At 43.2% G+C, this 13,877-nt stretch overlaps 1 protein-coding gene and 2 long non-coding RNA genes across 4 annotated transcripts; 2 read left to right on the top strand and 1 right to left on the bottom strand.

The window, feature by feature from the left end:
* The first annotated feature begins 654 nt into the window (after positions 1–654).
* LOC115377558 (uncharacterized) lies at positions 655–3,930 on the top strand. The gene is made up of 2 exons (XR_003930055.1): positions 655–3,524; positions 3,564–3,930. It is a non-coding gene; the product is annotated as an uncharacterized LOC115377558 (long non-coding RNA).
* On the bottom strand, positions 3,412–3,916 carry LOC115377566 (uncharacterized). Its single transcript, XR_003930056.1, has 2 exons — positions 3,725–3,916; positions 3,412–3,634 (listed from the first exon to the last, which is right to left on the bottom strand). It is a non-coding gene; the product is annotated as an uncharacterized LOC115377566 (long non-coding RNA).
* Positions 3,931–5,996: 2,066 nt separating the features above from the next.
* LOC115377542 (protein TSSC4) lies at positions 5,997–11,674 on the top strand. Of its 2 annotated transcripts, XM_030077357.1 has the most exons (4): positions 5,997–6,152; positions 8,316–8,348; positions 9,287–10,291; positions 10,668–11,674. In XM_030077357.1, the coding sequence occupies exon 3, from the start codon at positions 9,317–9,319 to the stop codon at positions 10,256–10,258; it is 942 nt and encodes a 313-aa protein (XP_029933217.1). In that variant the 5' UTR covers positions 5,997–6,152; positions 8,316–8,348; positions 9,287–9,316; the 3' UTR covers positions 10,259–10,291; positions 10,668–11,674. The 2 variants fall into 2 exon arrangements, with proteins under 2 accessions (XP_029933217.1, XP_029933224.1); XM_030077364.1 differs by lacking the exon at positions 8,316–8,348 and having other exon boundaries at positions 6,016–6,152.
* The last annotated feature ends 2,203 nt before the right edge of the window (positions 11,675–13,877 follow it).

Below are 13,877 nucleotides of genomic sequence, written 5' to 3'. Positions count from 1 at the left end.
CCGTTCTCTCCTTCACTGCATCTTCCCTCCGCTCGGCCTCTTCATCTCATCCTGTCTCTGTGCCTTGTGGGTCGGTGTGTTTGTTCAGAGCAGAGCTGCAGCCATCAGGCCAACGTCTTCATCAGCGATTCATCGTTTTTAAGAAGGAAATCTCCAAAGTCTCTGATTCCAGCTGCTCACATGTGAATATTCTCTGGTTTAGACCAAATGTCTTTGGTTTGTGGGCAAAAACACGACTCAGGCTGTTCAGACTGCCAGGCCAAATCCGTTTTTTTTTTTTTGTCGTATCCAGATCCAGATCGTGTCCCGATTGATTTTCGAAAGTCTCAACAGTAAAAAAAAGAAACATGAAATGAGATTTTTTGCAAACCTCATGTGGTGGAGCTCAGAAACCTGATCCCAGTCCTGTTTCTGCGTCTCAGTCCGGACGCTTCTTCTGCTCTCACTGCAAAAACTCAAATCTTACCAAGATTATTTGTCTTATTTCTAGTCAAAATATCTCATTACACTTAAAATAAGACATGATCACCTCAGAAGTAACTTGTTTTTAGAAAATTGTCTCTTGTTTCAAGTGAAAATTTGCTTGTTTCATTGGCAAAATTTGTTTCTTGTCTCTAGCTAATTTTCACTTATTTCAAGTGAATTTTCACTTTTTCCACTGGCAAATTTTGCCAATGAAACAAGCAAATTTTCACTTGTTTCAAGTGAATTTTCACTTGAAACAAGAGAAAATTCTCTAAAAACAAGTTACTTCTCTCACACCGTGACACACATTTCTCAAATAATCAACAGATTAATCGATAATGAAATTAATCGATTAGTTGTGGCTCTAATCGATGCGTCTGGAGGCCGTCAGCTCCTGCAGGCGGCGTCACGCTTCCTGTGTGTGTGTTAAAGCGCCAGGAGGAGCTCCAAACGTCTCGCTTTACGTTAATACTCTGTGTGTGTGTGTGTGTGTGTGTGTGTGTGTGAGCGCACACGCTGTGATCAGCTGGTCGACGTGCCGCTGGTCTCTGATTGTGGGCGGAGCCTCGCGTCCGCCCCTCTCCTGGCAGCTCCGAGCCGACGCCCCGCTCCGTCAGACCTTCAAGCGTTTTAATTTTTCCTAAAATCCAAACTCACAACAGGAAGTGACCGTCTGCTCGTTTTAACTCGTCACAGTTTGTGTTTTTTTTTTTTTTCTGCTTTGCCTTTCAGAACCTTAAAGCAACACGATGTAATTTTTTAACGTCTTAGCGCCATCTAGTGGCTGCCCAGCAGTACTTGATGCATCACAGCTACTGTAAAGTTAGAAATGTTTAAAAGCGCCAAATTATTAGATTTGGCAAGTGATTACGTATTATTACATATTGTACCTTTTTTAACATAGTATGGATGAATTAGCATAGCCTGTTAGCATGCGTTGATTAGGTCGCATTAATCAAAACTAAAACTGAAAGTGAGCTCGGAGCTTGGAGGTAAACCCGACCGGGTGTGATATTTGAGATGTTTAGTCGTGTTTCTGAGTTGTGTGTGTGTGTGTGTGTGTGTGTGTGTGTGTGTGTGTGTGTGTGTGTGTGTGTGTGTGTGTGTGCCACGTGGGAACAAGCTTTCCCTCAGCAGGCAGCTCTCACACCTGGAAACTCCTAGCAGGCGTCACGGAGGCGAGGTAAAGTAGAGAAATGTGTTTAAGCCTCTGATTTTCGAGTGAACACATTAACACACACCTGAACTTTGACTAACGGACATGAGAGACTCGACTAACTTGGAAATTATTATTTTCTTTACTTACTGATCTGATAAAATGGGCTTTTCTCCCGGCTGTGATCGACAGAAGAGCTCTGAACAAATAGAAAATAAAACAGAACCCGTTCTGCTCTCTGTGTCTAATGCTTATGTTATGAAGGCAGACCTTTATTCTGAAAGGCACAGCTCTGAGAGGAGACGATGCTGTCGTTTCTGACGTCGACGTCTGTGTTTTGTTTTTTGTAAATTGCTCCTCCCGTTCTGAGTTTCCACGTTGAGCCGTTTGCTTGGTGTCGTCTCGGTGAGTTTACAGTAACTTGGTGAAGCTTGTGAGTTTTGTTTTGCTGCGGCGGGGCTTTTATTGCAGCGGAGAAGGAAAAAAAAGCCTTTGTGATCAAACTGTTTGTGTGACTGGTTCAGCAGCCTGCCAGCGAGTCCGAGGCAACTGGGAGAAATCCCATCGTAGAGAAACTTTACTGCGTTTACTCGTCACGAACTTCCACTGAACGGCCGACGTGAAGGTTTTTTTTGTTTTGCTTTGTTTTGTTTTTGTTTTTGTTTTTGTTTACCACTTAGCAGCGAGTGTTTACTTTAAATCTGTTACAGGAGAGAACAACCAGATCAGCAAATCTTCAGTGTGTCTGTGTGTGTTTTCATTTGTCCCGTGTTTAAAGAGCGACTAAACCCCAGCCTGTGTGAAGCCTGACCCCTGCTGGTCAGCTGGTGTGTGTGACCACCCAGAGGTCAGGCCTCACACACACACACGCACACACACACACACACATTTGGGTTTGGGGTTTCGTTGCTCTTTAAATTGTGGAGCCGATATAAAAACATATCTGAGGAAGATGAGAACATTTTCTCTAAGATTTGCTCTTTTTTAGCTTTAATGTTTTTATTTTCTTTCTGCCGCTCCTTGTTTATTGTCTTCTGATGACTTGATGAATTATTCCACTAACAGAAAAATCAAGTGTTTATGGCGGCGAGTTTGAGCCACTGACGGGGGAAAAAAATTACAGAACCAGGGGAGAGAGGGGGGGATTATTCTGAGAAAAATAACTTAGATATTCTCTGAGATTAAAGTGGTAAATTTACAAGAAAAATGTACAGATCTACAAGAAAAAAATTCTGAGATTATAAAATTTATGAGAAAAACAGATTTTTTTGGTCAAGGAGCCACATCACTTCACTTAGCTGAATCCGGTTCTCAGTTCTTCGCTCCTTTCACCAAAAGTAAATAAAATAAAAAATTATTATTTTTTAGTTTTCTGATTTTTTTTTTATCTCATAAATTTGAGTTGTTGTTTTTTTTTCATGAATTTACCACTTTAATCTCAAAGAATGTCTGAGTCTTTCTTTCTTGTAAATTTACAAATTAATCTTTGGAAATTTTTTGGAGTTTTTTCTGGGATTATTTCCCCTCCCTCTCCCAGCTCTGTATTTTTTTTTCTCCCTCGCCGTCGTAAATGTTTCAGATTAACTTGAGAAACTATTTTGCAGACTGTTCCTCATATCAGAACATGTCGTGCTCATCTATTTTTGTATATATGCATGTGTGTCGAGCAGGCGCTTCGCCTCTGGTAGGAAAACTGAAGTGATAAAACTTCAGAGGTCAAAGTCCTGGAGAAACCAAAAACCTCCAGGATGCTGAAGGACGGTCCCTCCGTGGGGACGGGACGTTTTAACGAGAGGGGACGCCACGCGCTTTTAGTGACGTTTTCTCAGTTTGACTCATTCGGTTTGTTTTCGCAGCTCATAGATTTAAACATGAATTGACTTGAAAAGACTGAAGTCACCAGGTGCAGCAGCTGCCCCAGGTGCAGCACCAGGTGCAGTAGCTGCAGCAGGTGCAGGTGCAACGATCAGGTGCAGGTGTGCATCCTGAACCTGTAAGAAACAGCTGAGGAGCCTTGAACGCCCCTCCGTCCTCCAGACTGAGGCTGAGGGCGTCTGGAGAAGCTGCTCACCTGCTCAGGTGTGTCACCAGACCCTGAATGACAAGTTAAACTCTCACAACACTAACATGTTTTTACCCTGAAGACTGTTAACTCACTTTTTGTCTGCTCTCTTTTGTCTGAGTTTGTCTTTTGTACGCCATGTTTGTACACTTTTATTTTGAAAGTATGATTTGGCCTTTGCCTTTGTTCAAATGGCTTTCTGTCTCTTTTTTTTTTTGTACATTAAAGATTTAGGCATCGACACGCACAGCTGTGTGGTCATTTCACAACAAGAGCGGGGAGGAACATTTGAGCGTCTAAAATCTAAAATGCTGAAATGCAGAGACATTAATTATTCCATAAATGAAATCTACAAGTAAAGTTCATGAAAATGTATGAAATGAGGTAATAAAGTATCAATACATTTACAATGAAATGATAGCTGAAGGAGCCAAATATTAATTACATCCCTAGTATGATGTTTGCTGGTTTCACTGGTGATGGAAAATGAAACAGCTGCAGGGAGGCAAAACAAACCAGCAGGACGCTCATTTCTCATGTAGGCTACACAAAGAAGTATTTCAAGTGTTTAAAAGAATAGGGCAGCATCAGTGAGCTACGCAGCTGCAGGCTCAAGGCACGAGGGGATGAAAACATGTAATCCTGATGATCACAGATTATAAATAATACATAAAGAAGAAGAAGAAGAGAGAGCAACACTGTGGCCGCAAATACGGCGAGAGAGGAGAGCTGGAGATTAATTTCAAAGGAAGCACAAAGGTTGGGGATTCTGTCACTGTTACAGCCATTTTAAATAATTGCTGCAATATTCATTCAGTATTATGAATTTTAGTTTAGAAATATGTAACTCCAGTAGCTTTATGGGAGTGTTGTCTAGGAATTGGAGGTAAAGCCTGAGGTTAGGTCAGGTGACTGAAGGTGTGTGTGGGTGAGTCTAGCAGTGTCGGTTGGTTACCATGGTTACATGACAATTTTGACCACTATTTACGCTGCTTAGAGCTGCTTGTCAGTGGTTTCAGATAATTGTTCGTTACATTTGAAGTTGAACTAGAATTATGGAGCCATTTCTGTTGATGTTTGTTTGCTCCTTTTTTGTTAAATCTTTTTTTTCTAAATGGGAATAAGTGGCGTTTGGAGTGCGTTTGAATCACCACGGGCTGCTCCCGTCCAATCAGCACCTTCGGATGCCGTGACGTCACCGTTATAATATAAAGGGTTTCCTTTAAAAAAGTAGGCTGCTATAACAAAGTCTGTGATACAACGGAATATTTCTAACAAACGTGAAGTCTGTGCACCACTAATAGTAGACCTGCATTGTGTATATGTGTCACCAATCACCAGACAAAAATGACTTTGTGATTTCACCTGGGTGAGATAGCGCCGCTTTTATAGCCGGACGGTTAAACTCATAGCCTGGTCGAGACCAGCCCTGCGTTCCAATACCCATACTACCATACTATTTAGTAGGGGAAAAAATAATTAGTATGTCCCAATACATACTAAACTACATACTTTGTAAGGGCAGCTGCAGTACATACTAAAAGTAAAAAGTATAAGTATGCGATTTGGAACGCAGGGCACGTTATGAGCTAAGCATAAGTTACCATGGTGATCTAGCATAAGTTACCATGGTGATCTAGCATACGTTGCCATGGTGATCTAGCATAAGTTACCATGGTGATCTAGCCGGGTTAAAAGAGAGCCACCTTTGTGATACAGGAAAGCCTGGCTTTAGACTCAACATACCTGCTAACCCACTAAACTTGGGGTGTATTCAGCGCAGACGTACCGGTATGTAGCTATTACCTTCAATGGATCATTAATTATAGGGGTAGGCCTACTGTAATACAATCAATGTCCACTATGAAAAAACAGTTATTGTTAAACATTGTTTCAAAGAATTGTACCATAGGCCTACACACATGTGTTATAAGTTTTAAGGTGAATAAAAGTTGCCATATTATTGAAGAAAAACAATAAACTATGTCTCATCTATTATCACACTTACCACATACATGTGCTTTTACCTCCTCAAATGAGGGGTAAAATTTTAAACATAGGCTGCACTGAAAGCCATAATGGCTTTATTGTTTTAAATCACGGAGGCTTAAATACAGGCTGATGCTGATTGGATAACACCTGTGACACGCCCACAAAACGGAGGAAAGCTACCTGTGAGGTATGCTGCTCTCTGTTACAAGACGTTACGACCAAACAGATCATTCAATTAGACAACGTCACACAACGTTACGTATCGTAACACCCCTCGGAGCTGTTATTTTAGTCTTGTTTAGTGAGATACTGTGAACGTCCCCACTCCGGTGCAGCAGGTGGCGCTGTGCACCTTTAAAAAGCTGGTTTACGATCCGCCGGGGGAAAAAAACGAAGACGAAGAAGCAGTTTCCGGAAGTGAGTCCGTGTCAGTGAGGCTAGCTTGACAGACTGTAGCCTGACGCCAGCAGCAGCAAGGTAAAGGCTGGCTCACACCACAGATTAAATCAAATTAAATTAAATTAACCGGCTCCGTTTGACCGGTGTGTCTGTTAAACTGTTAAACTGTTGAGCAGCAGTTTGATTTTTCAGCTCGTTCAGCTTCAGCGCCGGCTCGGCTAGCATTAGCATGCTAGCACAGCGGGCAGTTAGCAGCTCTGCTTTAGCAGATTATCCTAATAATCAATATATCCGTGCTAATATTAACATTAGTCTAATTAACCCCAAGAGCACAGACTAAGCTTTAGTTTACAGACTGTTTCTGCGGGTAAAATCAGACTAACAGGAAATGTGACGGAGACTCGCAGCTGTTCGCCGCTTTATGATGAATAAAGTCAAAATAAAGAAACATGGCGCCGTTTGTTTTCTCTGCAGCTCCAACCTCACCTCAGCAGCCTGAACACACCACACACACTCTGACCTCACCTCAGCTCACCACACACACTCTGACCTCACTTCAGCAGCCTGAACACACCACACACACTCTGACCTCACCTCAGCTCACCACACACACTCTGACCTCACTTCAGCTGTTATAACCAAGATATTTTTTATTGGTTAAATCTGTTTCGGCTTTATGTCCCATGTTAAATCACTCAGGGCCACAAGTATTACTTATTTTTCCTCATTAGTTTTTATTATTTCGTTTTTTAATTTTAGTGTCCAGTCCAGTCTCCAGACTGGGTTCTCTGGTCCCAGTTCAGTTGTTGTTGTGTGAAAATGTTGAGTTGGAGTTGAGTTGTTCTTGCTGTCAGTGTCAGTGGGAGTCAGTGGTTTTATTCTAATCTGGCTGCTGTTTGGCAGATTAGCTCTTCACTTTGTGAAGGCAGAGACTCCCAGTCATGTCCACATCCCAGTTTCAGTGAACATCACACACACACACACACACACCAGTGGCGGATACAGAACATGGCTAATGGGTGGGCCTAAAAAATTCTGGATGGGCCTGTTATTTCATTTTGTTTATTTTTTTATATAGACATGTATAAAATGATATGATGAAAGAAAAAAAAACTCGGTAAACGAGCATAAAATACACGTTGTTAAAAGGACATTAAAACATTTATTTATTTAGTTAGTTATTTTTTGGACTTGAATCTGATAGGGTGGGCAAGCTGTCAATCTGGGTGGGCCTACGCCCATCCAGGCCCACCCGTAGATCCGCCTCAGACACACACACACACATACACACACACTGAGCAGCAGCACTGAACACACTGCACACACACTCTGAGCTTAGTTCAGTTTGTTTTGTAAGAACACAATATTGTTATTGTTTTCTGTTTTCTATTCCAGTTAACTAAAATGTTTTTTTCACAGCTAGTTTTAGGTTTTAGTTTAGTTTCAGTGAACTATAGTAACCTGGGCTCAGGGCACAGTTTGATATTAAAATGTTCCAGTTTGTAGGCCAATTAAAAATCCCAAAATAATTAAACCCAATAATTCTGGACTGAAAATGCTACATCTAAAAAAAAAACTTTTGTCACAATTCATGTTTTGGGTTTTTGAGTTTTTCCCTAACTCGTCAATCTGCTCAACTGAGCGCTGGTCGAGGTAAATAGATCCTCCAGTAAATGAGCGAGTGACTGAGGTGCAGTGTGTGAGACACACACGGCGTCCTGCAGGCTTTACATGCTCACACACACAACACACACACTGCCCTGTAGTGTCTCATCCTCCCATCTGATGCAGCATCCTCATACTGAAATATGTAGTTTATGTATTAACAACAGAGGAATACAGAGCAGGGATTGGATATCAAAATTTATTATCACACAGTTAATAAAAAAAATGAGGTGTGACGGAGCAGAAGCATCACGCCGCAGTTTGAGCCGATATGATCTGACCTCTGGACTTTATCCTGTTTACATTCCAATAAAACAGCAACGTCGCCGCAAAGATCCTGAGTGTGTGAGCGCTGGACTTTTATTTATTACATCGTGTCGTTTTATTGAATCACACTGAGAGATAAAGAACGTCGTCCGCCACTAACAGAGAACCAGAGAAACACACACACACACACAGCTGCTGCAGAGAGGACATGAAACAGTTAACAGTGAGCAACAGTTCACTGGGTTACAGTTAACTCTGTGTGTGTGTGTGTGTGTGTGTGTGTGTGTGTCTTGCTGGTCGCCTCCACAGGAAGTGAAAGCAGGGAAGCTGCAGTCCGGCCGGGTCAGTATTTCTTTCTGTTGTGTTTTTAGGAAAGATAAAAAAAAAAAAAATTCTTTCAGATCTTCATTTGCATATTGTAACACACACACACACATGCACACATACACACACTAGGGCTGCACAATATGGACAAAATTTCATACCTCAATATGAACAGTGAAATTGAGCATCCTTCAACAAAACAGTAATAAAACCAACTGGAGGTAGAAAATGCAGAGACCTCACAGATCGATGACATCACAACATTTTGCTGCAGCCTCAGCCTCGACACAACACTTTGACAATATTCTGATCATAAGAACAGTGAAAACTGAGCATCTTCAATAAACAAGTATAGTAGCACCGACTGGACACAGAAAATGCAGCGACTTCATCAAATATTTTATTGATCAGAACAGATCGATCAGCGTCTCAGGCTCACCCTAAATTTGATATCATCTGTATCGTTTCCCGCTGCGATATTAATATCATGCGTGTTCATATCTAGGTAACAATATGATGATATATTGTTCAGCCCTAACACACACACACACACACACACTCATCATGTCCTCACTCTGGTCAGCTGTTCAGCAGGTAGAAGGTCTTCGGTCCTTCAGGCAGCATGATGCTCTACCTGATAGATTTGGAGACCAGCTGCTCTCGCCCAATCAGCTGACAGAGTGTCAGACATGGTGACGTACAGCCCCCCCCCCCCCCCTCGGCGTCCCAGCCTAACACCAAACACTGAAACTGTCTTCCTGTTCACGTCTGTATCAAATTAAAACTTTGGGGTTTTTGGCTGCTGGTCAGACGGAGGGAGACGTCACTTTACACACTGACAAGACATGATGATGATGATGATGATGATGTCACTGCTCAGCTGTAACGCTGTGTGTTGGCTTGTTTGGACGAGTGTTTGGTCTAACAGAGACACGTCCTCTGTCCCCTGTGTCCAGGCTCCTGATCGGCTCAGCGTCTGGATCAATATGTGTGATCAGGAAAACGGCCTCAGCCACCGCACGCCGGCCCGCGCTGATGATGTCACTCTGCCAGACGAGCTGTCGGCGAGCGATGACTCAGAGCCTGAAGAGGAGCCCAGCGGGGCGTCACGTGACCCGCAGCTCCGAGACTTGCACTCCTTCATTGATGATGATGATGATGATGATGATGATGATGACGGTGATGAGGGTGAGGTGCAGCTCGGCGCCGCTCCCAGATCTCAGAGCAGCTTCAGCCTGAAGGGCGGCAGCTCGGGTTTCTCCAGCCGCAGCCTCAGTATCTTCGGCAGCCTGGACAGCGTCGCCCGGCCGGCGGCGGGCGAGGACACGGCGGCGGGCGAGACGTTCGCCCGGCCGAGCCGCCCGCCGCCCAGAGCCGTCCCGGACTACCTGCTCCACCCCGAGCGCTGGACCCACTACAGCCTGGAGGACGTGGCGGAGAGCAGCGAGCGCGAGAACAGGGCGGCGGCACGGCACTTCCTGCAGCAGAGGAGGCAGCAGCAGGAGCGGCCGCAGCACATCAGCTCCTCCCAGGACAAAGTCATCTTCTCCAGGCCGAGCGGCCGGCCGGGCAGGGAGCGAGCCGCCGACGAGCTGAAGGCCGCAGGAGGCAGAGAGATGAGCCTCAGTCACCTGGAGGAAGACGAGGAGGAGGAAGGTGGGAGCCTCTGGACCAGGAGAAGCAGCAAGGTTAAAGAGAAAAGCACAGAGAGGGAGGAAAGAGGGGAGGAGGACGAGGAGAAAGAGGAGGTGAGGGCTCCCGTCAAGCCGCCGCCACAGGCCGAGGAGAGGAAGAGGAAGTGGGAGGAGCAGGGAGGAGCTGCTGAGGAGGAAGAGGAGGAGAGGCAGCAGGTCAACCCCGGCTTCACCTCCTTCAGGAAGTCCAACCGCAAAAACTACAGGAGGAGCTCGGAGCAGGACGACAGCTGAGGACAGAGAGGACAGTGTCAAGACACACACACACTGCAAAAAGTCCAAATCCTACCAAGATTATTTGTCTTATTTCAAGTCAAAAATGTCTTATTTCTAGTCAAAATATCTCATTACACTTAAAATAAGACAAGATCACCTCAGAAGTAACTTGTTTCTAGCTAATTTTCACTTATTTCAAGTGAATTTTCACTTTTTCCGCTGGCAAATTTTGCCAATGAAACAAGCAAATTTTCACTTGTTTCAAGTGAATTTTCACTTGAAACAAGTGAAAATTGTCTAAAAACAAGTTACTTCTGAGGTGATCATGTCTTATTTTAAGTGTAATGAGATATTTTGACTAGAAATAAGACATTTTTGACTTGAAATAAGACAAATAATCTTGGTAAGATTTTGACTTTTTGCAGTGCACACACACACACACACACACACACACACTGCTTCCTGCTGCAGATCACAGGACTGTGTTGTTAGTGAACATGTAACTGATGGCGGAAAAAAGTCACAGAGCCGGGGGAAGGGGAAGATGTTCCAAGAAAAAAATTCTGAGATTAAAGTCATAAATTTATGAGAAAAAAGCGGAAAACTCTGAGATTATGAAGTCCAAAATTTGAGAGAAAAAAAATCAGAAAAATAGTTTTTCTTTTCCTTTTTGTTGAAGGCAGAATTCAGCGTCAGAGTTTATTCTGACTGAGTTTTTTAGCCTTCCCCGGCTCTGTAATTTTTTTTCACCCTACAGTGGCCCTAATACACCGTCATAATCTCCGTTTTGAAAAATATTGCAGTCACATAAAAACTTTAGAGCCTGCCTGTAGTCTTTTCTCAACCTCAGTCCTTTTTTAAAAACTCCCTGAAATGTTTTTTGTAACCGTTTTTAGTGAATGAAATTATCGTAAAAGTCATTTTGCTGAAAACCCCTGGAAAGACCTCAAAGACCTCTGAGGGTCCGCAGACCCTAATTTGAACCCCACTGGTCTCCATCATGTCCTGAACGCACAGAACATATGAATACTAAACAATCCATCACACAAACCTTCGCCCTCCAACTTCAGATTTGAGAAACGGCAAACGCACAAATACAACAAATATCAGTCTCAACAGATGTTTTGGTTTGTTTTTTGTTTTCATGAACTTCTCATTTTAGTGTTTTCGTCTGAGTGGCTCCTCCCTCCCCGCTCCGCATTGCATTCTGGGACAGCGGCGTGCAGCAGCCAGTCGAGCACGTGTGTTGACATTCTTGACGTTTGTGCATTTTCACGCTCCGACAGTGTGAGCGCTCATCAAACACAACACCTGGTCAGAAGGAGTATGCACTCTGCTGCTGGGACCTGCTGGTAGTTTAAGGTCCCGTGGGAAAATTGGGCGCTTACCCTGAACTCTGTAAAAAAAAATAAATAAATAAACAAAGTGAGAAACTGTGTGGGCGTCCCGACTCTTTCATAATATTTTGTTAAATGTGCAGGCCGCTGTTCAGGAGCTGCTTGGTGAAAGTTTCACCGGCGGCCCGTGTTCCCGCTCTGCAGCCTCACGTTTCAGATCAAACAGCTTGTTGAGTAATCAGAGACGTGCTGTGATAAAACTGTGACTTTATGCTTCAGACTGTAAACAGTGAAACACAGCAGGTGTACAGTGTCAACATGACAGTAGACAGATGAGCTGGTTTGTTTTTGATACGGACGATGCAGTAACAGAGTTCTAATACAGAGCGTGAAGCTGCTGTGCTGCAGATGTTAAAGCTGCTCATTTTCACCTGTCCACGGCTGGGCTTCTTCATGTACAGTGTGATTAAAATATTAGAATCACAAACAGTTTATTGACCCCTGAGGGGAAATTGGGTCAGTCGCAGCTGCTCAGATTCTCAAGAAAAGAGTCAAATGATAAGAAACAAAGAAAAATGAAAAATAAGCGCTGGGCTCCGCTGCGAGAGCCCAAACCTGAACCTGAACCCAACACGAGCGCAGAGACTCCCTCAGGTCTGGTCCAGGATCTGTTTTCAGGGCAAAACACATTTCATCATGAGGAAGACGGAGAGGAAAGCTCATTCCTCTTATTCCTTATTCCTCAACATTAATGTTTTTCCAGAGGCATGAAATCCAGCCCGAGCCTTGAGCTGTTTTATAAAAATCTGTTTGATGCTGTGAACATCCTCAACAGGAAATGTAAATGATAAGAAATACAGAAATATGTGCCTTAGAAATTTGTTTTTGAAAGGTATGTGCATTATGTATAAATTTGGGCATTAATCCTATAAAAAATACAGGGTGACACAAAAAAACGGGAACTTTTTAACAATCCAATAAAACCAAGAGTGATGGAAGAAAAATATTTTATTCATAGTAACTGAAACCTTAAAACATGCCATTTAAGAAACAATGATGGAATTTTCATTTTTTAAAAAATTGTGCTGCCACTTGCTCATGTCTGCCAATACGCACTTCAAAGATTCCCGTTTTTTTGGGTCACCCTGTACTACAGTAAATACAGAGACAAGAAACTGAGCTTATGTAAAGAGCCTGCCCACATCCACCATGCAAACACTGCAGCCTTTTAATCACATGAAACTCTGCAGCTCCTGTTCCAACACAATAACCAAATGTCCAGTCGTGTGATCGGCTCCGGTCTGAACCGTATCAGCGAGTCGAGCCGCTGCACTTCAGTCAAACGGTCTGAACCCTCAGGATTTGCATGAAGCCTCTGAGAGCGGCGGCGTTTTGCATCGCGGCCCGGGGAGGCGATGACATCATTCATGCAAACTCCACGGTCAGACTGGGCAGAGGCAGGCCGCGTGACCACACATGGTCCGCTTCACCTGAGCCTCGTGCTGCATTCAGGTCACATGGGAACAAACACAACTCCTAAACAGGGAGTGGGATGTTAAAGCACCAAGTTCTGTTGCATTCATGTCAGGGGCGGATCTAGACAAATATTCATGGAGTGGCAAGAGGGTGGCATGGAGACTTTAAGGGGTGGCAGAAATATCAATGCTGATTTAATACCAAACGATCACATATATCAGTATTTGCTTGGAAAACCCCCAAATGAGGACATTTTAACTCAAAAACATTCTATTATTGTGGTACATGAGTAAAGCATTGAATAGAAAACCAAAAGGTGGCATTAGAAATATTTATTTATTTATTTATTTATTTATTTATCAACCCCTTAAATAGTGGGAGTGTCATCTTTTGCTGCATTTACTTGCACTCGGACATTTGAGTCTCGTAACAGCGAGCTTCCGAACAGCCACGATTAAAAAATAAATAAATAAATTGTCTGAAATTGGGGTGGCAACTAGGGTGGCAAGGCATTTTTTTTTTGCCACCCCCTAGAACCGCCTATGATTCATGTCATATTGGAGAATATGTGATTAGGATGCATGAAACTTTTTATTGAGGGCTCATGAGGGGGAATCATGGTTTATGGAGGCGTGTAAACACAAGCAGCAGATTTCAGCAAATCAACAAAATATTGGAAGTCAAAGATGATAAAAAGCCAGAGGTGGAAGTAATAAAGTTCAGTTCCTCATCTGACTTTTGCTTCAGTCCATTTCTGCTTGAGTTTTGTCCTTCACTACATTTTAACTCTCCTGTTATGTTCAAATTTACGAACATCTTTTATG

Source organism: Myripristis murdjan, chromosome 3, assembly GCF_902150065.1.
Source record: "Myripristis murdjan chromosome 3, fMyrMur1.1, whole genome shotgun sequence".
Lineage (NCBI taxonomy): Eukaryota > Metazoa > Chordata > Actinopteri > Holocentriformes > Holocentridae > Myripristis > Myripristis murdjan.
This window is presented reverse-complemented; position numbering and strand designations above follow the sequence as displayed.